Genomic DNA, 25,686 nt, shown 5'->3' with positions numbered 1-25,686 from the left:
AAGGGACTCGCAGGCCTTGCTTTAGGACACAGAGACACGGTCCCCCACGCTCGGGAGGCACAGCACAGCCCGCGCTGAGGTGCTCTGGGGCTGTCTCTCTTCCCGGTGACGTGCTCTGCAGGCCTTGCCCACGGAATACACCCGCGGGGACGGGGCCATCCCGCCGCCAGCCCCCGTGGCGCCCGCCAGGGGGCGCCATAGCGCCCTCGGGGCTCCGTGCGCGCAGGCGCGCGCCGCAGTCAGCTGAGCCGGCGGTCACGTGACGGCGCGGCCGAGGGAGCGGGCCCGGCGGGGCCGCGCGGCGCAGCGCGGGGCGGCGGCGAGGTGCGGGGCGGCGGCGAGGTGCGGGGCGGCGGCAGCGAGCGGGGCTGCGGCAGCGAGCGGGGCTGCCCGGGGACAGCCGCGCCCGGGCGGCAGCGAGCGGGGCTGGCCGGGGACAGCCGCGTCCGGGCGGCAGCGGGCTGGCAGCTGGTGCGGTTGCTCGGGGGAGTTTGGGCACGTTGACAGGACTCGGGGGGCGGAGAGTCGCTGTCAGCCCTTGTACGTGGGTGCATAAGAGCGTGGGGACTGCCGGCAGCTGTCAGGGGTGCCCGCAGGTCCCCGGGGGTGCTGGCATCGGGCACGGGTGCTCAGGGTGCAGGAGCGAGCCGGCAGCCCGCATGGGTGCTCAGGGGAGCTCAGGAGTGTCGGTAGCCCCCGTGTGTGGCCATATGTTTGTGGGATACTCGGAGCCCGAGCGGGCGCAGGGGGGTGCTGGCAGGTTGCGGGGGTACCCAGGGGGCTCCGGGGGTCCTGCTCAGGGTGCCCTGAGTCTGCACGAGTGTATGGGTCTGTTTAGATCCTGCATGAGTAACTGAGGGTGCTGTGCAGTGGGGAAGGCACAGCCCCTGCAACGTGCCTCAGGGTGTGAGGGGTGGTGAGGGTGTGGGGTGCTGTGTGGCACTGTGGGGAGGGTGAACTGGAGGATGCAGGGCGTGCTGTACACTGCAGGGCATGGCTGTGTTGCTGTGTGGGGCACAGGGTGGAGGAGGGATGGAGAGAGAACTGCAGGGACTAGGGGATGTTTCTGCCGAGCAGCCTCCCTGTGAGGAAAAGTCAGACTGGGGAGACCAGGCTGTACTGCTGAATGCTGGAAGGGTGGGTCTGGGGATGAGTGGGGAGTACTGAGTGGCACAGGGACGAGAAGACTGGTGCTGTAGGGAGGCAGCTGGTGTGGCAGAGGAGTTGAGTGAGGGGGGAAGGGGATCTGGCAGTGCTGGCTCTCCCTTGTGTCACGCTGAGATGGATTACAAGCAGCGCTTTGGAAAGAAAGGATTCAACACACATGATGGGAAGTGACAGTGAGTTTTGCTGTGTAGCTCAGTTTTCTGGAAGGTTTCCTGTTGCCTGTTCTGCGTGCAGCCCTTACTCAGCTGGGGAGAGCTGCTGGAGTCAGCAGCAAGTTGCATCTTGCTTTTGACTTCTGGTTGGGGTTGTCGCTTTAAGGGACAAATTGATGTCAGCGTCCATCCCTCCACCTGAAGTTTTCCTAAGTACTTAGTTCACCACAATGAAATTGCCCATGTGTGTAGGGGCAAAAAAATGCACATGAAAGTGGTTGAGGAGTCAGGTTTAAAGTGGAAACCGAATGTGGCCCTTCCTGTCTTTGCACTTTGTAGTGACGAGGAAATGATGTAGTGGGGTTTTGCTTCAATTTGAAATATTCATTGCATGGATCAGACAAGTTTTGCAGCTTCTCACTGATTGTGGGCGAGCTGAGTGCTTGCCCTCTGCTGCCACGCAACCTTTAATCCAGATACAAAGGAGGCAAGTCACGATGAACACTTTTCTGTGGCTCTTCAAAGCAAAAAGCAGCTGGGCCTGCTTGAGGGCAAAGAAGAATAAATCACAGGGTGCTATCAGGCAGGCTGATGTAACTGTGCTGTGTTTTATCTGGAGGATGTTGCTGTTGGGTACTTCAGATAATGTGCAGGCCATCTTTGGGGAGGGATATCTGTGCCTGAACCAAACCTGGCACCTCCTCTGACTGCTCTCTTACCCAGTACCAGCACTTGGTGCTTGGCAAAACCTCCCAAGTCTCTCCCCTGCCCCTCGGGCGCATCATGGATGACAAATAGCTTCTACCGCTTCTCTTGTGTAAACTAACGCTGCTGTTCTTCCTGGTGCCTGCCCGTGGCAGAGCTGGTTCAGGGCAGGATTACGTGGCCTGGCTGTGAGGGAAGAGGCTGGGCAGGAGTGATTCCTCTGGAGTACCTGTCTGCGAGCTGGGCTTGCCGCTGCTCTGGAGGCTACTGTTGCGTTGGACAAACCAGCCCTGCTGTCCTGATTTGGACTAGGATAGAGTTAACTGCTACGAGGAACCAGGAAGGGATGCAAGCTGGGCAGCTGACCAAGACTGTCCAGCAGGTATTCCATACCATCCTGACATTGTGCCCAATATATAGGTGAGGAGCTAGTCTGGAGGAGCTCTCTGCCCAGGCTGCGATTTTTGGCTGCTGGTCTGGAGTGGTCAGTCAGGTCCTGGGTTGTGAGCAACTGTGTCACACACCACTCCTTGTATAGTCCCTCATTTGTTGTTGTAACTATCTCCTTAACTTGTTTTGTTCTATTAAACTGTTCTTATTTCAACTCATGCAGGTTCTTTTCCCAATGTGGGGCCTGAGGCTGTGGGGCTTGAGGCATTGGAGATGAAATTCAAGTTAAGGACACTAACTGGGAGAGGTAACGGGCAAAACATCATAGAATCATTTTGGTTGGAAAAGACGTCTAAGATCATCAAGTCCAACCACTCACCTTAAATTGCCAAACCCACCACTAACCCATGTCACTCAGCACCTCATCTGTGCATCTTTTAAACACCTTCAGGGATGAGAACACCACTATGAGCTGTGCTGTTGACTGATGGGCATTTCTGTGGTTCTAGTTGTGGTGAGGGATGAGGAGTGGATTTTATAACTCTTTACGAAGCGATTTTTGAAGGCGAGGGGCAGAATGTCATGGATTTGTGTGGAGCTATTTCTGGTAATGGGGAAGGGGCTGTAAAGGTGGCTCCTGTAAGAAGCTGCTGGAAACTCTCCCCAGCTCCAAGGCATGCAGTGACCTTCCTCACACACACCCCATCTCTCCTGCTGTGAAAGATTTACAATGAATGAAGACCTGAAGTTAGGGACTAAATTAACTCAATGGACACTTTAGAGGGACGACCTGTAAATTGAGGGAACGATATAGCTCTGTGTGTGTCCGTATTTTCAGGGAGAGGAAGTGTGGTGGTAGACAACTGTAAAGTGTGAAACCAGACGTGATGCAGATGGTATAGAATAAGGGGTGGAATGGCCTGGTTTGGGCTAGGATAGAGTTAACTGCTACGAGGAACCAGGAAGGGGTACAGGCTGGACAGCTGACCCAGACTGTCCAGCAGGTATTCGATACCATCCTGACATCATGCCCAGAATATAGGTGAGGAACTAGCCAGGAGGAGCTCTCTGCCTGGGTCGTGGTTTTTGGCTGCTAATCCGGAGCGGTCGGTCGGGTCAGGTCCTGGGTGGTGAGCAACTGCGTCATGCACCAGTCCTTCTTGTATGTTCCCCCATTTGTAGTTATAATTGTTCCTCCTTAACTTGTTTTGTTCTATTAAACTCTTCTTATTTCAACCTACGCAGGTTCTTGACACCTGCCTTTTGCTGCCAGTGTTGCCTGGTGCTGCAGGAGATAAAGCAGTGTTGTGGCCTGGGTAACTGCTCCTGAGCAGCTGGGGTCTGGAGCAAGCAAGCATCCAGAGCTGAGCAAAGTCCTTAGCTCCCTGCTTCCCTTCTGGTTGCAAGGCTGGACTCTCCCCAGCCTCTTGACTCTTTGGGCACATAGCAGCCAGGTTTGCAGAGCAGAGTGCTGCAGAGAGCCGGGTTTGCTCGAGCAGGGGGGATGCCTGGGGGCCCTGGGGATGCAGCAGGACCTCAGCAGCCTGGGCTGAGACAACCATGTGTTTAGGACTGTGCTGGGGCTGTGTCCTGTGGGCACTTGCGTGAGCCAGTGGCTGCCTGAGGAGCGCTGGCAGGAAACAGGCCCGTTTGCGGGAGGGATATTTCTCTACTGCTTCCGTTTGGCTCCATCCTGGCTCCCCACCAGCGCCGGAGAGGACTGGGACTGCCGGGGTGGGGGTGGTGCCTGTGGTGTGACACCCCAGAGGAGCCTTGGGGCAGGGACTGTGTCACCAAGCTGTGTGCCAGGAGCCTGGCAGATCATTCCCCTGCTCCAGTGCCTCTGCCTAGTGGGCACTCGGGGTGTTGGGGGCTGCCAGGGGGCTGGAGGAAGCAAAGGCTTTTTTTGGGAGAGGAGGGCAGGCTGTGCAGAGCAGCAGGAGCTCTTCAGAGCACGTGTGGGAATCAAACCAGCTGACTGCTTTCCGACTGAAGGCAGGAGGTCTGTGTCCTTGGTGTGCCTGCTGGGTTTTTCACTGGAGCAAGATCTCTGACTGGGGCAAGTACCTCATCCTGGGAAGCCCCTTTAGTCCTGTAGGCACCTCTGTGGCTGTGCAACCTTTGGAGTGGGTGCTTTGCTGTCAGCACGTGGGCTGTGCCTGATGGAGCATAATAATTTGTCTCTTAAAAATTATTTTTAATAAAAAGCCTTCAAGTAGAAAGGAAAAAAGCAGAAAAGGAGAAGTTAGGAAACTTTCCCTTCCCTGGCAAGAGCAAGCTGTATGTGCTGTATGCTTCCCTTGCAGCAAACTCTATGTGGGTTAAAAGCAGTTGCTCTTTCCTGGGTTCCTGTTGGTGGATGCAGGCTTCAGTACCAGGGGTGGGAGGCACTGCCAGTGTTCCCTCCCTGCCAATGCCCGTGTCTGGGCTGCCATGCTCACCATCCTTAAAGCAGGGCTACCAGGCCCCTTGCTGATGTGAGGCGTGTGGCACCCAGGCTCTGCCCTGGGATCCCGAGCCCGTTGTGCGTGGGTGTGCCCAAAACGGGGGCACCAACCTGCAACAGGAGCCAGTGGAAACGTGCCATGCACATTTGACCTTAGGACATGCCAGCTCTGTGATTGCTGGGGCGGGACCATGTTGCTGTATAAAAGCCCTGGAGAAGACCTTGCTCTGGCAGTACTTGCTGGCCTGTCTGTGTGATGGCTAACCCCAAGGAGCCTGAGAATGGGGGTGTTGAGCTGGGCACCCCTAACGCAGCTCCCTCCACAGGGACCATGTCCACTCGGCGCCTCCGCAGCGAGGACTACAACGACTACAGCTCCACGGACGTCACGCCGGAGGGGAGCCCTCCTGGGGGCATGAATGGCTTTGCCCACCCCGAGTCCTACCAGCGCTTTGGGGAGACCAACGGGACGACGTGAGTGGTGCCTCCTTCCCTCCCCTCCCAGCAGCCAGGGATGGCGTAGGGGTGACAGTGGCTCCTCTCAGTGCTGAGCTGTGCTGATGCTGGTTTTTACCTCCAAGCCGGTTCTGCAAACGTCCACCCAAAATCTGTTTGTTGAGTCTTTGCCTCCAGCCTTTCCTTGGCCCCAGCCAGGTGCAGGGGACAGGATCCTGACCTCTGTGTGCATTTCCCACAGCAGCTCAGAGCAGTGCCTGGATCCTGAGCAGGATGAACTGGGAGCTGAGGCTGTTTGTGGTCTGGGTGTGGGTGTCTGCTGGCCGTCACCTCTGTGTTTTCTCTCCTTCAGGTGGTACCAGACCCTGATCCATCTGCTGAAGGGGAACATCGGCACGGGGCTGCTGGGACTGCCTCTGGCTGTGAAGAATGCCGGTATCCTGGTAAGGCAGCTCTCAGCCCTGCTCTGCTGGGCAGAGTGACCTCGGGGTGCTGGGCAGCCTGCAGGCATTAGGGCTTGACTCCTTGCTGAGATGCCTGTCAAGTGCTATGGCTTGTGAGCTTTTGCACCCTGGACTTGTGGCTTTCTTTGCTGCTGAGGCTCTTCTTTCCACTCCAGGAGTCACTCCTGCTAAATTCGAGTTCAGCATGTGAGTTGGGGCTGTTGTTTCCTCTGCTGGGGTCAGGCAGGGTGCTGGGTTTCTTTTCGCCCCTGCCCCCAACCTGGGTTTTACTCCCCGGCCTCTGCCACATCAGCCCCTTTCCACCAAAATGCTCCATGTTATGCTCGGGTGGCACCTCCTTGCCCTGGCCATGGCAGGACCTTTGGTTTGTGCTGGGGGGTCTGTGCCGAGCATGCCATGTGCTTCCTGAGGGTCCTACCAGTGCAACATACACCTAACAAGCCCCTTCAGCTGGGGGCTGAGGCTGGTGATGAGAGATGGCAGTGGGCTTCCTTGTGTGGAATCTCACAGGGGCTGGCTCAGCCTCGCAGCTCTGGCCCTGTCAGATCTGGATGTGATGCAGCTTTGCTGCCTGACAGCTGAGGTCATGCTTGGAGGTCAGATAGCAGCCCCCAGCTCCTGTCCCAACTCTCAGCTCCTGTGTGTCTGCATCATGCCCCAGCAGCTGCCATCTGTGTGAGAGGTGGGGGCTCCTCACTGCTCTGCTCTGGGTTTCCTCCTCCAGCAATGCAGATCGAGTTGCTCAGATTGAAATCTGGAAATAATTAAAAAAGAAAACTTCCTTCCTTTGTCTAGAGTGTGACCTCTTTGTCACCTGGTACAATAGGGGTGTGCAAGACAGTTTGAAAACCAATCCTGGAAGCTCTTTGGTATGCCCACACTGCCTCAACTTGCTTCTTTTGCATCATTCCTGCCAAGCTCGTGGCTTTCTGGGGTTACTTGGTCCCGGGGGAGCTGATTCCCGGGAGCGGCACCTGAGCTCAGGTTCAGCCTCCAGCGGTGTTTGTGCTTGCCAAGCCCGTGGAGTTGTGTCAGGAAGTAAATCCCACAGTGCAGCTCTGCCTTTGGCCGTCAGAGTGCAGCCTTCCCCCTCTCTTTCCCTGCAGCTGGGCCCTCTGAGCCTGCTGGTGATGGGAATCGTGGCTGTGCACTGTATGGGCATCCTGGTGAAATGTGCCCATCACTTCTGCTCCAGGTAAGGAGAAACTCCCCTTCCCAGCACTGCTGTTCCTATGGCTCTCCCTTCCTTCCCTCCCAAGAAGCCCTGAGGTTTTTCTGAAGCCTCCCAGCACTAAGTTGCCTGTGTTGAATCCCCAGTCATGAACTGCTTCTGAGCCTTTTCACAGGAACCGTTTTCCCATAGATGTCCTCGTTGGGAACCAGCAGAGGGGGATGGTGTGATGTCCCTTCTCTCTTTCTTCTCTGGCCAGGTTCCAGAAGCAGTTTCTGGACTACGGGGGTACGGTGATGTATGGGCTGGAGTCAACACCCTGCGCCTGGCTGCGGACTCATGCCATCTGGGGAAGGTACCTGCTCCTCAGCTCCCCAGCCTGTGCTGCAGCCGGGACAGAAGAGCTGCCTGGCCTCTGAGCTGCATCTGCAGATGAGCATGAATGACATAAAATACATACTCTGAATGCTCAGTGTCCCCTGGGGGTAAAGCTGAGGTCTTTGACCCAGTCCTGTCTCCAACTAGATGTGATTTGTACTAAAGGAGTGAGAGAAATAAGTGAGAAATAAGTCTCTGCAGCATAACAAAGGGATGAGTAACGTGTACTGCAGTGCTGGCTCAGGCACTGAGTGTGTCTAATGGCTGCTGACAAGGATGCTGCCAGCCTTGTGGATGTCCCTCATCATGGGACACAGATTTTTGTACATCAGATACTGGGATCATCCACCTGTTCTATGTCTGGAGAGCCTCGTCTCTGGCTGTGATAGTTCAGCAGCAGACTGGAGATGCAAAATCCAAGGAGAAGGCTTTCCTTCTGAGGCTGGTCTTGATCCTGTGGAGGGGATGGGAGGGGGAGAGGTCTACGAGTGAAATGTGGTCTTCTCTGTATCGCTGAGAAGTGAGTTGGGCGTGTTCTGACCTGCACATCTCAACCCCTGGGGTGAGCAGCATCACTGCAGTGTTTGAGTGCAGCTCCAAGGAACCTAAGTAGGTTCCTATTTCTGTGTGACCTGACTAACAAAGGGTCTTTTTTGTTTTCTAGGCGTATAGTGGGGCTTTTCCTGATCATCACTCAGCTGGGCTTCTGCTGCGTGTACTTTGTCTTTCTGGCTGACAATCTGAGACAGGTTAGACTTACTGCCTCCTTTGTGAGCAAGGGAAAGACCAGAGGGGTGTTGGAGGCATTTGGGTTTTCTTAGCTCCCATGTCACAGCCCTGTTCTCCACCAAAGGTCTGGTTTCCATGGCTGATGCTGCTCAGGAAGGTACTGCTCCTCTGCCCAGGTGTTTTAGGGGGTTGGTTCAAACAGGGCAGATTTTTCTGAGAGTCCTTGACACTTTTCTCCAACATGTGTAGAGGTGCTGGAACCACATTTCTCACCCAGGAGAAGTGAGGGAAGGCAGGGTAGAGTTGACAACAGAGGGACTGTGCTTTTGAAGTCCTGCCTGCCTCAGTTAATTTGCTTATTGATAGTCTGTGTAGGTGGGAATGTGTGGACACCAGGACCTGCTGTGAACCTCTCTTCCTCCTTTCCTGGACTTGTTTGCATCCCAGTTTCTTTCCTCATTCCATGGCTCTGGAGCTTGATAACATCTTTCAGGAAAGAGTTTCCTTCTGCCAGGTGTCGGGAGGAAATACACAGAGACTCTGAACCTCCTGGCTGGCTCCTGTGCCGGAAGAAACTGGGAATAACAAGTCCTTGTTCCCAGCCTCCACCAGCTTGTGCCTCACAGGCAGGGAGACTCTCAAGCAGTTGTGGAAGTCTGCAAAAACCTGCAAATCCAACCCCTTTTAGGCCACAGCTGGGGAACACCTCAGCTTCAGTTCTGGATTTTGTTTGGGTGGGAAGAGGGGATTGGACCTTTTTTTGAATAGCATTGTTAAAGGGGGAGCAGGTGGTACCTTGGGTGAGGTGTTTTTGTGCTGGGCAGAGCTGTGGTTTGGAAAATGGCTTTGGAACAAGCTGCAGAGAGGCAGGGCAGGCCAGGGCTCGAGCAGCACTGCGCTCTCCCCTGGATGATGCTGATTTGTGCAGAAGCTCTTTAGCCTCCCCTCTGGGGCAGGACTTGCTCTGGAGCAGGTTAAATTAGTTTGCAGGCAGCCCTTTGGTGCAGTTACCTGACAGCACCTGGTGCCCAAACCAGCTTGGTCGTGGTTGTGTTGGTGACCCACAGCGTGCCCATGTTTTTAGGAAGGATGGCTCAGCCCTAGTTCCTGGGGTAGAACTATCTCTAGAGCTGCATGTGGCCTGGACTGCCCAAGAAAAGGATGATTTCCCATGAAGAAAGCGGAGCTGGAGGTCAGGAGTTGCTTCCAGGTGCTCTTGCGTGGGGAACAGGGCACTCGGTGACTGAAAGGGTGTGTGGTGTGAAGTGTCAAGTGGTGCAGCGAGAGGAGAAGGACCTTTGCACTTAATAGCACTTAATGCCCCTTTCATCTCTTCTCAGCTGCCCACATGGGCTGCACAAACCACCCTCTGTCCCTGGTACACTAGGCTGCTGGGTTCACGTGCTCGGTGAACCTGGGCTCAGGCAGGTTTTGCTGTCTCAGCTCAGGTGCTGTAGCTTGTTGCACCTCTGCTCCTAGCAAGGTAATGAGGGTTTACTTTGAAACTTTCCAAAGACCTGTGTTGCTTTTGGTTTGACTCGACCAGCTCTGTTTGAAAGTGAGCTGATGGGGTGGTATTCTGACTCACTTGGGATGGGCTGCCCAGATCCATGGCTCTCAGAGCTGCTCGACAAGGTTCATCAGATCTTCCTGTGCTTCCCCAGGTCGTGTCTACAGCAAATGGAACCACCAATGACTGCAGCTTGAACAGGACAGTGACCACAACCCCCACCATGGACTCTCGCCTGTATATAGTTTCTATCCTGCCTTTCGTGGTGCTGCTCACATTCATCCAGAATCTGAAGGTCCTGTCTATCTTCTCCATGCTGGCCAACATGGCCATGCTTGTCAGCATTATTGTCATCTACCAGTACGTTGTCAGGGTAAGTGTGTGCAGCTCCTCTCTGCCAGTTCTGTGCTGTATTTTGGCAGGTGGAGGGGGCTTGGCGGGGGGTGTTTGGGTGCCATGGGGTGCTGCATGCTCCCTTGGTGGTTACCCTGTGCTCTACAGGGCTTTCCCTGCAGCATGGGCCTATGACAGGGAGTAGGCCAGATCCTCCCCATCCTTCCTGCACCTGAGCTCTGCGTGGGCTTTTTTTCCAGGATATTCCTGATCCCAGTGACCTGCCTCTAGCAGCAGCCTGGAACACCTACCCTCTGTTTTTTGGCACGGCGGTCTTTGCTTTTGAAGGCATCGGGGTGGTAAGTCTGGGCGTGTGGCAGCGGGGCTGCCTGCACAGGAGGCTCATCCCCTGCTCGGGCCTGCTCCAGGACCTTCTCTGCTGTTGCAGCTGTATTTGCAGATGAACTCCTCTGATAGCAGCCCGAGTTCTGGGTGATGCTGTTAGCTTTAGTCTCTAGGCTATCTCCTGGGTCAAACCCTGTTGTTTCCATCTGAGACTGGAGGAGCACGTGCTCCAAAACTCAAGAGGCTGGTTGCTGCTTTGAAGGTAGCTGTGTCTGGCAGTAGATTGCTCTGCTGGGAATCACACTGGTGGCTGCCTTTGGCTCTGCTTCCTCACCCACAGACGAGGAATTGTCCTGAGTCCTGTTACCAGGCTGGATCCTCAAGTTGCCCTAAGTGGGAGCCCAAAAAGCATGACACAAAAATGTGATCTATTCCTTCCCACCCTGCTGCAGAGGCCCCGAGATCTGCCTTGGGCAGCTGTGTGGCCCCAGCCTGCTGTGAGACTGGATTTGCATGTGCCTCTCATGCAAGATGCTGTAAATAGACTGTCTGTGTCTGTGAAGAAAGATGGATGGGTGGGTGGAGAACTTAATGGCTCCCTAAGATGTTGTGGGATGTTTCCGGGAGCTCCCTTCAAAGGAGGAAAAAATGTTTTCATCTCTTAATATAAGCTGTCTGTGTAAACACAGAGCTGGAGAGGGCCAAATCCATTCCAGTAGAAGTGTTTACCGGGTGCTGTGCCCAGAGCAGTGGGCTTTTCCTGGCAGTGAGAAGCAAATGCTTTCTTCCTCACGTGCCTTGGAGGTGGAGAAGCAAAAGCTTTTCTGGTCCTGCCTCTTTATCAGCTCTGATACTGTATCTCTTCTTGAAATCAAAGGACACCTATAAAAATGTTTGCTGAAGCTCTATATTTGGAAACAAGTGTTAGTAGTATAGAGGTGAAGGGTTTGCCTCTGTACTTCCCTTTTTTTATGGTCCTGCCTGGTTGAAATATGTCCAGACAAACGTGATAGCAGAAAGTACCTTGGTCTTCCCAGGATCTGCTGAGGAAAAGAAGATGACGTAACAGCATGGACCTGTTGCAATGGACATGGCTGTGATGTTTGTTTTGGGGTTCAGGGTGTAATGCCACCAAGGTATGGGGTGGCTGGCATTGCCCCAACACAGTAGGAACCAATGGGTACAGCTCCTGCTGAGAGGAGGGGACGGATGCCTTTGTTAAGGCGAGGACAGGAGTGGCCTTGCTGGAGGCTTGCTGTGCCCAGCGTGAAGGTCTGAGATGGGAACCGCAGACCAGTTGTTTTTTCATCTGGGTTCTCTGGGTTCCGGGTGTGACCTTCCCATCCCTTGGCATGGGAGTCTGTGTGTGGCCATGGGGCTGCCCTTCATGCTTTCAGGAGTTGAGGGGGTACAGAGGAACAGGGTCAATCTGCTCCTCTGTCATTTTCCTCTTCCTCTCCCAGGTGCTGCCTCTGGAAAACAAGATGAAGAACCCACGGCAGTTCCCAGTCATCCTCTATGTGGGGATGACCATTGTCACCTTGCTGTACATCAGCATGGGTCTCCTGGGCTACCTGCGCTTTGGGGCCAGCATCCAGGCCAGCATAACGCTCAACTTGCCCAACTGCTGGTGAGTCCTGGCCTGAGGGAGGGGCTCCCGGCCAGGGAGGCTGCAGAGGGGACAGTGGGGGAGGTTGCTCCTGAGGAGAGCTAATCTGGGTGGGCTTGGGGAAGGGTCAACTGTGCTGTAGCCAAACGAGCTTGACAAGGGTTGTTAGATACACGGGGTGCCGAGTCTAATTGCTGTGGTGTCTGAGCTGACTTTTGGCTCTGCTGCTCAGGATGCTTCCTTGGTGTCCCCTGCCTGGTTAGGTGCAGCTCCTGCCTTTTTCTTGGAGCCTTTGGTGTCTTTTTGAGGTCTAAGCTGTGCTCTGGCTGACAAGTATCTAACACAAACCCCATGCAGCTGTATCAGAAGGTTGTTAAACTGTGCAAAAATGGGTTTTCTTCCCCAAATGAAGCACATGGAAAACTAACCCGTGGCTAGGAGCTCCCAGAGGGGGTGAGATGTGACATCTCCATGTGTAGGATGTGTTCCTTGTTTGCAGCCCCGGAGCTCAGACTTCCACTCCTGGGCTCTGCATGGTGCCTGGATGCAGCTTGTCTTGAGACAGTGCTTTGCTTGTGGGCACTAGTGCTGTGAGGATACCCCCTCCTTGGGGTACACCAAGAAGAGTGTGTTGAGCAGGTCGAGGGAGGTTCTCCTCCCTTTCTACTCTGCCCTGGTGAGGCCACATCTGGAGTACTGCATCCAGTTCTAGGCTCCCCAAGCTCAAGAGTGATAGAGAACTTCTGGATAGAGTCCAGTGGAGGGCTGCCGAGATGATCAGGGGACTGGAACGTCTTTCCTATGAGGAAAGGCTGCGGGAACTGGGGCTGTCAGCCTGGAGAGGAGAAGGCTGACAAGGGACCTTATCAACACTTATAAATACCTAAAGAGTGGATGTCGAGAGGATGGGGCCAGTCTTTGTTCTGCAGTGCCCAGTGACAGGACAAGAGGTAACGGGCACAATCTGGAACACGGGAAGTTCCACTGGAATGTGAGCAGAAACTTACTTGCTTTTGAGGTGATGGAACCCTGGCACAGGCTGCCCAGGGAGGGTGTGGAGTCTCCTTCTCTGGAGGTTTTCAAACCCGCCTGGACGTGTTCCTATGTGACCTGATGGAGGTGAGCCTGCTTTAGCAGGGGGTTGGACTAGATGAGAAGTCCCTTTCAACCCCCACCATTCTGGGATTCTGTGATCTTTCCCGTGGGGGCTGAGCTCTGTAGCTCCCCATCTGTCCTTCCCTGGGATCTGGTGAGGCCTCTCAATGCTCTGGTTGCTGGCTGGAGCCTTGTGAGACACACGTGGCCTGACCTGTTCCTGTACCCCCAGAGACTGGTTTTCCCCTGTGCCAGGCCGGTGCCTGTTGCAGCAGCAGGCTGGGTCTGGTGCTGCCCTGTCTTGAGGGCAGGTGGTTGCTCAGTGTCACAGCTCTGTATTCATCCTGGAGGAGAAATGCAAGTGGTTTCTTTTGCCTTTGGGGCAAGAAGTGTGGAGCATGCAAATATGGAGAACAAATGCCTTTACCAGTTTGTTCTGCTTGGGATTATTAGAGAAAGTCCTGAAAAAAACCACATTTCTGTTGCTTCTTGTGAAGCTATGCTGCTTTGGGATGTCTGTGTGGCAGGACACAGTGCTGATGGTGAGGAGGAGCTGGGGAGGGACTGCTTCATGGTGTGGAGCTGGGGCTGAGCATTGGCTTGGATGCCATGAGGCTCCTTGGAAAGCTGTCCTGCATCAACACTGTTCCTCCAGCTTTTCCTAGGAGCACTCTGAAGTCCAACAGTTTCTCTTTGATGTTTCTGCTGGCTTGAAACCCTGCAAGAGACCAGAGTGAGAATTGGTGGTGGGATGCCCACCCCAGCCCATCCTCCCTATTGTTAGCAGCTGCCCAACGCCACGTGGCGTGACTCGCTGCCTCTTCCCCGCTGATTAATTGCATTTGAGCAGAACTCATGTTTTGACTCGCTGGTGGGCTTCTGTGTGCTGACCTTGTAGGGCTGTGCAGCTGGGGCTCTGGAGAAGGCAAGGATTTAAGGAAACAACCTAGGTTTGCTTTAGCTATTGCTACATGGGTTTCTTTCAATTTGAGTGCATAGACTTGCATTCATGCTGGATCCATGTGGTGACTGAACTGGGTGTTGATGTGCAGAAATCCTGCAGGGCCTGGGTGGTCTGCCAGTGCCCTGCTCCCAGTGTGGAGGGATGGGGCTGGTGGGAAAAGGTGCCTGTGTTGTAGGCAGATCTGAATCCCACCGTGCCAAGCACAGTAGGTGTGAATCCCTCCTGCTAAAGTGAGGTATGAAGGGGATGAGATGCTGCTGCTTCTCCTGGAGATGAAAAGCAGGTCAGATCTAGGTCCTGGGCTCTGCAGGACGTCAGGTAACACCACGGTTTGTAGAAACTGTAGTGCTGCTCAGGGGCTTCTGTGGGAAATCTCAACTCTATTTGCTCTAAAGGATGCCATCCCCTTAGAAGAGAGTAATGAGATCTCCATGGCTTGCCAGGCCACAGAAAGACCCTACTTCAAATGCATGTTTCTAGCAGTATCCACTCTTTCTGTCCCAGTAGTTCTCTGAAAATCACTGTAGGGCTTTTCAGGTGGGGAGAAGGGAATAGCCCTTTGGAAGCAGAGCCCTGGCAGCCTGGGTGTGTGGCAGGGCTCCCGTGGGCTGGCTCTGCGGAAGGTGTGCTGCTGTTGCTGTGACTCAACGTAAAACACCCCTGTGTTTGTGCACATTTTCTTCCTGGAACAACATTTGTGGGAGGCTGTAAATACTGGACTTGGAAATGAGTTATGTAACGCCAGGGCTGGGATACTTGGGCAAAAGCCTTGACCGCTGCATTCCCATGCGTTAAACTGTAGGTGATGGGTGAGGACTTGCTCTCGAAATGGGTGTTCTGCTCATCCTGCCTTGCCTGCGGGTTTTCTTCCCGGCAGTAAAAGGTGTTGGGCTGCAGAAGCTGGTTGGAAAGGCTGTGAGTGAGAAGTGGTGGGATTTGCCTGCAGCACTGGGAGAACAGGCGAGGGTTGTGGTGGCCGAGGTGCTGCACTTGGCCGTAGCCATCACCCGCAGCTCTCTAGAGCAGATTTGATGAAGGTGTCGGGAATCGTTGAGCTATGGGATGAGTAAGGACTTTTCCAGCCTTATTTCTCTATAACCACAGCTTCCTCAAATGAGGAGTGTGTTGGTTCCCAGTGCCCAGGTCTAACCGCAGGCTCTGAAATCCCTCGCTGCTGTGCAGAAATCCCTCCTCGCAGCCTCGGAAGGGTTGCTTCACCCCACCATCTGAAGAGTGAAGAAATGCTGTAGTGTGGGGCAAGATGTTTGGTTGCATGTGGCCCGGGGAGAGGTAGGCTGTGGCAGAGCCTATGGTGACAGGAAGGTGTGCCATCTCTTGCAGCTGGCCTGGGGTGGCCTGGCCTGACTCCCTGGGTTAAGCAGGGCGGTTGCTGTGGTTGACAGAGCAATGGCTCTCCAGGGCCCGGTGGCGCCCCGTGTTTCCTAGGGATCAGGGTTACTGCTTGAACAGTTCTTTCTCTTGGTATTAAAAATACCCTTTGAGCTTATCCTGGTCCCTGACCTGTAGAAGCTTGAGATCCAACCTTATTCTGTAGCTATTTCATCTTAATTATGGATTGCCCTGGGGCACTTTATGGCTTTACAGCATACCTTAACAGAAGACCTGATAAGATATGGAGGTGGTGGGGCAGGTGGCTCAAGGCTACTGTGCACTCAAGACTGCCATAGCTCTGTCTTTAGGCTCTCTATGGGATGACAAGATAACTTAAGTTGGGGAGGGCATTGTGAAGTCATCGAGTCTGCTCACATGCTCAAAGCAGGGCCAGATGGAATTAAGAATATCAGTAAGGAGAGAGGTTCCCCACCTCTCCAGGTCCTTGTTCTGGTGCTTAACTGCCCTTTTGGGATCCAGCTCTCTGTGTAATTGCCCCTGGTTCTTCTGCCATGCCACTCTGAGAAGAGCCTTCTGGCTTCTCACAACTTGTTAGAGTGGTGATCAATGGGACAGGGTCTAGTTGGAGGCCTGTGTCTAGCAGAGACCCTCAGGGGTCAGTGCTGGGACCAGTACTGTCAATATATTCATTAACAACGTTGATGAGGGAATAGAGGGCACTGTCAGCAAGTTTGCTGATGATACTAAACTGTGGGGAGTGGCTGACACACCAGAAGGCTGTGCTGCCATTCAACGGGATCTGGACAGGCTGGGAGAAATCTAATGAAATTCAAGAAGGGCAAGTGCAGAGTCTTGCACCTGGGAAAGGATAACCCCATGTACCAGTACAGGCTGGGGAATGAACTGTTAGAGGGGAAAGGGACCTAGGGGTCTTGGTGAACAGCAGGGTGAGCATGAGCCAGCAATGTGCCCTCGTGGCCAAGGCAGCCAATGGCATCCTGGGGTGTATTAGAAGGGCTGTGGGCAGTAGGTTGAGAGAGGTTCTCCTCCCCCTCTACTCTGCCCTGTGAGACCACATCTGGAATATTGTGTCCAGTTCTGGGCCCCTCAGTTCAAGAAGCACAGGGAGCTGCAGGAGAGAGTTCAGCACAGGGCCACAAAGATGATGGAGCGGAGCGTCTCCCTTATGAAGAAAGGCTGAGGGAGCTGGGGCTCTTCAGCTTGGAGGAGACTGAGGGGTGACCTTGGTAATGTTTACAAATACATAAAGGGCAGGTAGGTTTCAGGGGGATGGAGCCAGGCTGTTCTCAGTGATGTCCAATGATAGGACAAGGGGCAATGGGCACAAGCTGGAACAGAAGAGGTTCCAAAGAAACACAAGGAAAAACTTCTTCCCTGTAACAGGCTGCCCAGATGGGTTGTGGAGTCTCCTTCTTTGGAGACATTCAAAACCCACGTAGATGAGTTCCTGTGTGACCCTGCTCTGGCAGGGGTGTTGGACTAGATGACCTTTGAGGTCTCTCCCAACCCTTAAGATTATGTGATTCTCTATGCCCTCATCTTTGGTAGCTGAAGACAGTCATAACATCCCCCTTAACCTCCCTTTGGGCTGATGGAGCCCATATTGCAGCCTCTCTTTACATACCATGTGCTCCAGTCCCAACTATCTTAGTATCCTCCACTCAGCTTGCTCTGGTGGGTCAGTGCCTGTCCTGGAGTCTCGAGACTGGACACAATACTCAAGATGCAGCTCACAAGCTCCAAACAAGAGAGTAATCTTTACCCTTAACCTGCTGGCTGTGCTTTTGCTATCACAGCGTGTTACATAATTGACCTTAATTACTGTAACACCCTGCTGCTGGCCCACGGTTAGATTGCTGCCCACAAACACTTCCAGATTGTTTAGCTGCTGCTCCAAGGAGTGTCAGCCATTCCTTCCAATTCAGTCTTGTTGGGAACTTGCTGAGAGCATGCTCTGGGACACTGAGAGCTCATACAGCTCACCAGGGAGGATATTTCCATGATTGCCCCTTGGCAAATCCCAGCTGGCACTTCACCCTGAGCCTGGAAGGGATGCCAGGATGACTTAGCCCATGCTTTGCTGGGGATCAAGGTGAGGATGATTAGCCTGTAGTTTCCCTCCTCCTTCTTGAAGGTGGGCAGGATTCTTCTTCCCATTCACTTCCATGATCCCTAACTCCATCTCTCGTCATTGTGGCAAATGTTTGACTCCACCAGACTCTGCCACTGCTGTTCAAAGTTGTCTTGTATGTGGCCACTTGGACTTCTCTGATTTGAGATTGTTGTTCTAGTAGCTGGATGCAGAGAGCCAACAGAGAGAGGGGCACTGGCTTGGGCCCAAAGAAGGTAAGGGGTTATGAGGAGGCATGAGGAGCCAGATCCCTCCTCATCTTGGATCCACTTTGTATTTGCCCAAGTGGTATGGCCAGGGTTCGTTTCCTGGTTGGTCAATATGCCTTGGGGAGTGGGCAGAACCATATGTGGTATAACTAGATATCCTTTTTCTGCTGCTGAGGGCAGAGATGGGGCTGGGAGGTGGCCACAGACTCTCTCCTGTAGCCACACTGGTCGTGCACTGCATCGCTGTAGGATCTGAGATGTGGTGAGATCTGACCCAGAGTGAGCCTAAGATGCTGTTTGCAGCCTGTCTGCACTCTGCCTTTCTTCTCCTCAGCCCAAATTGCTCTTTTAATTGTCTTCTCCCCCCCCCGCCCCCAACATGTATTATGCAGCTTTGCAAAAATAGCTGCTCTTTTTTGTTTGATGGAGGAGGTTGAGTTGCAGGTGACATTTGCACTGCCTTTGGTTGGTGAGCCTAGACTTATCCTGGCAGTGCTGTCCTCTTCCCCGTCCTCAGAAGCCAAGCACTGATAAAAGTCTGTGAAATATTCGTGGTTGCAGCTCATCAGACCCTTCGAGTATGTTCTTCATCTCTTTATCATAGAATCACAGAATGGTAGGGGTTGGAAGGGACCTTTAGAGGTCATCTAGTCCAACCCCCCTACAGAAGCAGGTTCACCTAGATCAGGTCACATAGGAACATGTCCAGGTGGGTCTTGAAGACCTCCAAGGAAGGAGACTCCACAACCCCTCTGGGCAGCCTGTGCCAGGGCTCTCTCACCCTCACAGTGAAAATCATCTCTTGTTTTAAGATGGAGAATAAAATCCAACTGGTTACAAATAGGAGAAAAGGAGGAATTTTAGTTCATTCAGCTCAGAGGGTGGATGTTAGCGAAGGTCAAGGTGAGGAACCTCTGTGTGTGGGTGATGGATGTAACTTCATTCTGGGTCACTGGCCAATAGTTAGGATTGCAGGCTCTTGGCAGTACCAGTGCTAGTGAGTATTTGGATGTTGTTTGCGAGGGGCAATCATGAAGAGGGCCACCCTGTATCACTGCAGACTTGCAGAGTCCAGCCTGGTCAAGGGGAGAGGGTGATATGGAGCCTCCATCCCTCCATAGGGATGGTGAGGTACCTGGAGGACTTGTTACTTTGTGCAGCTAAGGGCAGTGAGCATCTACAAGGGTTGGTAGGTGCCTTAACTTGTTGAGGAAGGCTCCTGGTCTCCTGGCTAAGGACACCTCAGCTTTCCCTGTGCCTTTCAATGAGTTAGGGGCAGAACAGGGATTTGTTTGGTGTGGTTTGGTTTTTTTTTTCAAGTAGCTCTTCATATATGTGCCCAGGAGTTTCCCCAAAGGGAAGCAGCACCTGAGAGGCTGCTGGCCCAGCTCCTGGCCTGAGCACTGCTTACATACAGCCAGGTCTAAAGCCTCTGATGAGGTATGAAGGCATGTGTTAGCATGCCTTAGAGGCTGCAATGTCTCCTTGCTGTCTCTTGCCCAGGAAAGGTCATAGAATCATTTTGGTTGGAAAAGACCTTGAAGATCATTGAGTCCAACCACTCATCTCACACTGCCAAACCCATCACTAACCCATGTCCCTCGGCATCTCAGACACCTCAGCACAGCTCCCTGTGGATTGAGTGCACAACCCCTCATTTTCCAGGAGAGTTCTACCGGCACACAGAAGTCCTCCTTGGCAGAGCATTCCCCTCCTGCTTGCTGCCGCTGATGCCGTGGGGACTGGAGGGAGAGCGTGTCTCACTGGGTCTCCTCCTCCTTTGCAGGCTGTACCAAGCTGTCAAGCTGCTCTTCTCCTTTGGCATTTTCATCACCTATGCCTTGCAGTTCTATGTGCCCGCTGAGATCATCATCCCTCCCCTCGTGGCCCGGGTGTCGGAGCGCTGGGGCTGGCTGGTCAACCTGCTCCTCAGGATGGCCCTGGTTGGCCTGACCTGTGAGTACAAAGCAGCTTGCTCAAATTCCCCTACGAGGATGTGGCACCTTGTTCCAACTGTGGGCTGGGGGTGCTGAGAGCCTTGGCCACTCACCTTGCTGCCTCTGGCCCTGCTGCCAAAGGCCTTACAGCAGGGAGTCTCCTGGAGCTTGCTAATGCAAGCCAGTGAGCCAGGGTGGCCTCTAAGGAGCAGCAGCAATGGTCCTCTGCCCCCTCTTTGTCTGACCAATCTTGTCACTGGAGGAGTAATAAACTTCCTACATCATTTGGAGGTGGCAGATGCCTGTGGAGCCTTGGGCCTGGGGTCCCCCTGACACTTTTGGGGGCCATTGAGTCCCATCAAGCTTTGCCTGACACACTCCCAGCACCCGGTCTGCTGCCCAGGCAGCCCATACTGGAGGCTGTTTCCTGTAGCAGTGTGAAGCCAGGCTCCTCGTGACAGGGGCATGGCTGCAAAGGGATCACAGAGTGTGCACACACACAGTCCTTACAGTGTGTAACACAGCAGAAGACTGCTGACAGTGGCATGTGGCCCATAGCCAGAGCCCCAGCGTGCCCATGGGGTGTGGAGTGTGCTTCAGGGCAAGTCTGGCTGCGTCAGCCTCATGTGGTCCCTTCCTCTCTGTGGTGTTTGGTGCCTGCAGTGAGGCTCTGATGGAGCAGGCTGCTGGGCTTGAGCCTGATGGACCTTTGGGGGAGGTGTGGAGCCAATCAGGCACAGGCGTATCTGATTTTGGCTGGCTTTGGTGCCTGAAGGCTAAATCCTTGGTGTGGTCAGTACAGCTGAGATGCTTCACTGAGCTCCCAGGCGTCATCTGCTGAAAAAGAGCATGTCTCCATGGCTTGATGCTGCTGATGCACTGGAGTTGAGTGTCAGGGGCCTGGCCCTGTGTCCCAGCTGGCTTTGGTTTGGGTTTGAGAGGAGCGTGGTGCTAACTCAGGGGTGCTGGAGCTGGCTGAGAAGAGGGTGCTGCTGGTTTCTGGGCTGTCGCTGACCATGGGCCAGAAGTGCTGTGTTAACATGGGTGGGCAAAGCCCTGTCTGCTCTGTGCTGAGTTCCTGGAGCACCCTCTGCTTCAGCACCTGCAGCTGGAGAGATGGCACAGGGGTGAAATCCTGCTGTGCTGGACCAAATGCTCTGGCCACCTTGGTCTCAAAGCTTCTGGTGGGCATTGGGCTGTGCCTGGCCAGGGGTCCAGGCCTTGCAGTGATGGGGTGGGGGTAGAAAGGCAGTGGAGGCGTTGATGAAAAGATGGTGGTTCCTTTGTAACCCCCTCCCCCACTCTTCCATGTCAGATCTTGTGGCTGTTGGTGAGGATAAAAGCAATTAGGGGGGGTTGCATGAATATTCATCGGGTGATTTTGTGGCCGCAGAACAAGCCCTCATCCCAGCTTTGGCTTCCAAAGAGAGGATGCAATTTGGTGTATGCGTGTCTTTTAAGCTCAGACTTCAAAACCAGCACACTTAAAAACCCTTTGAATTAGTAGCTGCAGAGAGGGAGACCGTTGCCCCCGAGGCTGAGGGCTGCAGCTGGGGCTTCAGTCAGTTTGCTTTAGAGGGGGGGGTTAATAATTTTGTTTACTTTGAGTCCAAAGAGAGTGCTGGGGGTGGGCTGAGGGTGCTGTTGGCAGTAGCAGCGCTGCTCTCCCCACAGGCTGCTGAAGTGGGGATGCTGCTTCCAGCAGAGATGTGGCAAAGTGCTCCTTTGGCTCTGTGCAGGGCTGAGATCTGGGATAAACTTCCTCTGGGTTGGCTCAGCAGCGGGGGGACCTGTGCTGCTTCTCTCCAATGTGCAGAGAAGGCTCATTTCTAGGCTTATCCAGATGGCAGCAGGTGCCTTTTCCTCAGACTTCGTTAGAAAAAAAGCAGCAACATCACCCTGGAATGCTGAGGTAGCTGTGAGTGGGGAGCTCACTTGGTGTCTGAGTGTGCTGAGGGGCAACTTGACCCTTTATTTTCCGTCTGCTCCCCAGATGTAGTGCCCCAAAAGGAGCCCAGAGGTGATAGAGGCTGTGGGCTGATTGGGAGGAGAAGACACCATTCCTCTGTCCTCCCCTGGCCCAAAGCAGGAGCAGGGGTACGCTGGTGTTTGCATTGCTAAGCTTGAGCTGTCAGAAATCTTCTGGAGGGGGATTTTCCTTGGCTGCAGTTTTCACCTCACAAATGTTCTCCCTGGGGCTGTGCCACAGGTGCTGCGCTGCTGGAGCAGCTCTAAACGCGTGCAAACCACAGGGCTTCACTCGAGGTGGGGGGAGATTTGGCTTTTTCCTCTCTTCACCTGCTTTTATGGGGTTTCTGAGGCTTTATGGCTCCCCAGGTGTGTGGAGCAGGCCTGCTGCCTCTCATGAGGGAGGCTGGGGATGCTGGTGGCATCTCTTTGCTAGGTCACTTTCCCTCAGCCCTGAGGATTGTCTGTGGAGGTGCCTGTGGTGACAAAAAGGATTTGGTCTGTGTGCCTGTCCTTCCTGAATGCCACAGCTTAGTCCCTTGTTGGGACTGTGCAAAAATGCACAGCCACCTCTTCACAGCTCTTGTGTTGGGGGAAAGGGCAGGGGCGTGATTCAACCCCACGGTGGGTTTTTCAGTTGCTTTGACTCAAGGGAGGTGGGTTTCTGCTGCCTGGGACGTGGCAGCACTGACATTTTGTCCCTCTGCAGGCGTATTGGCCGTCCTCATCCCACGCCTGGACCTGGTCATCTCGCTGGTGGGCTCGGTCAGCAGCAGCGCCCTGGCTCTCATCTTCCCTCCGCTGCTGGACATCGCCACCTTCTATGGAGAAGGCATGCACCCCCTCACCATCACCAAGGACATCCTCATCAGCCTCCTGGGCTTTGTGGGCTTCGTGGTGGGCACGTACGAGGCGCTGGTTGAGCTGGCAGCGCCCAGTGCCACTGTGGTGAACGGCACCCAGGCCCTGCTGCTGTGACAGTGCCCCCTGCCCTGCCAGCCCCGATGGATGCTGGATGGGGGGCACACGGGCATCTGGTGCTGCTGCTCTGGGCTGCTCTCCTGGCAGTGCTGTCCCCTCTCCTTCTTGGAACCATGGTGGGATGGGGCTGCCCACCGTTGCAGCCGCTTGCCCACAGCGGGGTCCCAGGCTGGGGAGGTGGGAGCCAGGCCAGGGCAGTGCCTTCCCCAGGGGCTTTTTTGGCAGGTGATACAGCAAAAAAGCACCCTTGGCACCTGTGTAAATAGTCCCTTTGAGAGGAGAGGAGCCCTGGAGATGCAGATTTTAGTGATTAATTCATTTTTAACTCTCACCCTTTCCGTGTTTCCCCTGTGCCTCAGTCAGGGCAGGGAACAGGGAACAGGGACTGCTCTTTTTTGTGCCAGTCTGTCTTTGGGTTTTTTTGGTTTGTTTTTTTTTAATCCCTCAGCACTTTATTTTTACAGCAACAGAGAAACCTCAGGTTGGAGAGCGTGGAGCTGCTCCCTCACCCCAGCCTTGGGGGGAGGGCAGGCAGGGCCCAAGGTGTGGAGCATCCGAGGGCACCGGCTGTCCCGCAGCGGGCCCCCCAGTCACGGGCATTGGCTCCTGCCGTGCTCCATCCCCATTTGCAGCCTCCTCAGGGGCTGAGCAGGGCCAGGAGCTGGGCACTGGCAGGGTTTGCTGAACCCTGGACCCACGCTTTTAGTAGTGACACTTTTTTCCCCTGTCTAGCGCACAGAGCCGATACGTGGCTTTCGGGAGCATTAGAGAACTGAGGTGTGTGGAGAGCCAACAGGCTCTGCCGTAAGGAGGGTCTGAGCCCTTTGCCTTTGGCTGGGAGCTCTTTCCCTGCATGGGCTGGGCTGTCCCTGGGGATGTCCCTGGGGTCACCCCATGCTGTCTGCATGCCATAGGAATGCATCACTTTGTTTACAGTGCCCTCTGAGCTGGCCCAGCATGCTCTGGTTGCCTCTGCAGGACACTACTGAATGTCAAATCATACACAAAACCCTCATCAGATTTCTTTTTAATCCTTTATCTCCTGGTCCCACTCCCTCAGCACCCTCTGCTTCTGCCCCAGCTCCTGGTAGGATGCAGCTCTCTGGTGCTTCTCCCTGTGCTCCCATGGCTTCTTGTGTTGTGGCTGGTGCATGTCTGAGGGGGAATAGTCCTCACTACACTGCTATTCTCCTTCCTCTCAGTAAGCCCAGCTTCTTGCCTAGAGTTTCCTTGCCTTTCTGCTGGATTTTTATCTTTTAAAATGACAAGAGAGCAAATGCATCCTCTGTGGGGTGTCTTCTCCAAGCGATGCGGAAAGATGTTGGCCAAGACACCCCTCTGAACCCCATGTCTGAGCCAAACCCCTCCCTGTGAACACAGCCTTTCCTGAACGCTGGCAGCGTGGTGGCTTCCTTCTGAGAGCCTTCATCCCCACAGCTCACTGCAGCTGTGGCTCCTAGGGGTGGGCAAAGGCTGCTGGCAGTGATAGGAAAGTAGGGGGAACACAGCCCCGAGTGGCTGCAACCCATCTGTGTTGGAGGATGGGTGAGGCTTGGGGGTTTTTTTTTGGTGGTTCTGAGAGGACAGGGCAGTGCACAGCAGTGTCCCTGCCTCTCCAGTGTGTGCTGTTTCAGTGTCTTGCACTGTGTTCCCTTTGCTGGCTCTGCTGTGGGTGCCATGTGCCAGTACATGGACCCACAGCCAGGTGCAGGGTAGGTCTGTGCTGCGTTGCTGCTCCTTTCCAACCCCTCATGTGCTCACTTGCATCTCTTGGTGCTCACCCTGTCTCCAAGTCTGTGCTGGTGAAGGTTTTGGTATGCTCTGCCATTGCTTCATCATGAGCAGAGCAAAGCTTTAACTGAGCTCCTCCGTCTCGAGGATGCCATGGGGATAGGGAGCAAACACCCAGGTCTGGGAGCGGGCTCCAGGGTGTGCTGGGTGTGGCAGAAGTGCAATAGTCACATCCATCGCTACGTACTCACCCCAGTGTGGCCCTTAGGGGTTGGCTTTGAGGGCAGAATTGTAGCATCATAGTCACAGAATGGTTGGGGTTGGAGGGGGACTCTAGAGATCATCCAGTCCAATCCCTCTGCTAAAGTAGAGTCACCTAGATCATGTCACAGAAGAACACATCCAGGTGGGTTGGAAACCTCCAGAGAAGGAGACTCCAATCACAGAATGGTTTGAGTAGGCAGGGACCTTAAAGATCATCTAGTCCTACCCCCATGCCAGGGGCATCTTCCACTAGACCAGGTTGCTCCAAGACCCATCTAACCTGGCCTTGGCAGAAATGTCTTCCTTGGCAGAGGAGGGCATGCTGTGAGGAGCAGGGGCTGTCTGATGCTTGCTCCCAGCTCTGTCAGTACCCTATGAGAAGGCGTGACCACGTTTTGGAGAGCTGCCGTGTCCCAGCTCAGCACTGGCCATCAGTGTGCTTGCTGGGGGAGCTCCTCGCATCCAAACTCACTCTGCAATCAGACCTCATTTCCCAGGACACTGCCATGTCCCAGAATGACAGACATCCCAGCAGCATTAGACTTTTTAATTGCGGTTCTTCTCTTTTAATCCTCTGCCGAGCCGGGGGGACCTGACACGGGGCTCGGTGAACAGGGAAACCTGTCGCTTGTGTATCATAGGCTGCTCTGTAACCCAGGAGACTTGTTTGTGTAAATATAGAGATGATTGGTGTACATGTCTTGTGCCTATGGGTATTGTCAGCGTGTGCAGCTGCCCAGTGGGAGAGCTGGTGCTGCACCTGGATCATGGATCTATAATCAATAAATATGATCTATTTTTTACGTGAAAAGGCTCTGGGGTGTGAGATGAGGGTTTCTCTTCCATGACAGGTGTAAAACTCTGGGCCTCTGCTGTGCTGGGCAGTGGTGTGGCATTAGTAGACATGCTCCAGCTTTTGGAACTCATCTCTTCTTTATTTTTCACTCCCTCTTTTTCTTTTTTTGCAAATACTCTCCAAGCGCAAGGGCTTGGGGATGGGGGGCAGTCTGTGGGAGAGGAGGCAGCCAGGGGCAGACCCTGTGCTTTCCCCACCCCTGCAGCAGCAGCAGCAGCATACAGGACTTCTGCTGAGGGTTTCAAAGAAAAGCCTTTTAGCTTTGCTGCTCTGAAAATTGACGTTTTTCTTCTGATTACATTTTGTGTGAGTAGGTTGTGG

At 54.1% G+C, this 25,686-nt stretch overlaps 1 protein-coding gene across 3 annotated transcripts; it reads left to right on the top strand.

Annotated features, from left to right (window-relative positions):
• The first annotated feature begins 264 nt into the window (after window positions 1–264).
• Window positions 265–25,320, top strand: LOC104558768 (proton-coupled amino acid transporter 1). Of its 3 annotated transcripts, none has more exons than XM_062002746.1 (11): window positions 265–324; window positions 5,187–5,334; window positions 5,669–5,759; window positions 6,887–6,975; window positions 7,211–7,306; window positions 7,994–8,078; window positions 9,723–9,941; window positions 10,162–10,260; window positions 11,710–11,876; window positions 19,415–19,584; window positions 22,243–25,320. In XM_062002746.1, exons 2-11 carry the CDS (start codon window positions 5,192–5,194, stop codon window positions 22,509–22,511), a joined length of 1,428 nt encoding a protein of 475 aa, XP_061858730.1. In that variant the 5' UTR covers window positions 265–324; window positions 5,187–5,191; the 3' UTR covers window positions 22,512–25,320. The 3 variants fall into 3 exon arrangements, with proteins under 3 accessions (XP_061858730.1, XP_061858731.1, XP_061858732.1); XM_062002747.1 differs by having other exon boundaries at window positions 294–342; XM_062002748.1 differs by lacking the exon at window positions 265–324 and adding an exon at window positions 416–471.
• Window positions 25,321–25,686: the final 366 nt, after the last annotated feature.

The sequence above is a fragment of the Colius striatus genome, chromosome 9, assembly GCF_028858725.1.
Source record: "Colius striatus isolate bColStr4 chromosome 9, bColStr4.1.hap1, whole genome shotgun sequence".
In the NCBI taxonomy this organism is placed as follows: domain Eukaryota; kingdom Metazoa; phylum Chordata; class Aves; order Coliiformes; family Coliidae; genus Colius; species Colius striatus.
The sequence above is the reverse complement of the archived record's forward strand: the minus strand, read 5'-3'. Positions and strand labels throughout refer to the sequence as shown.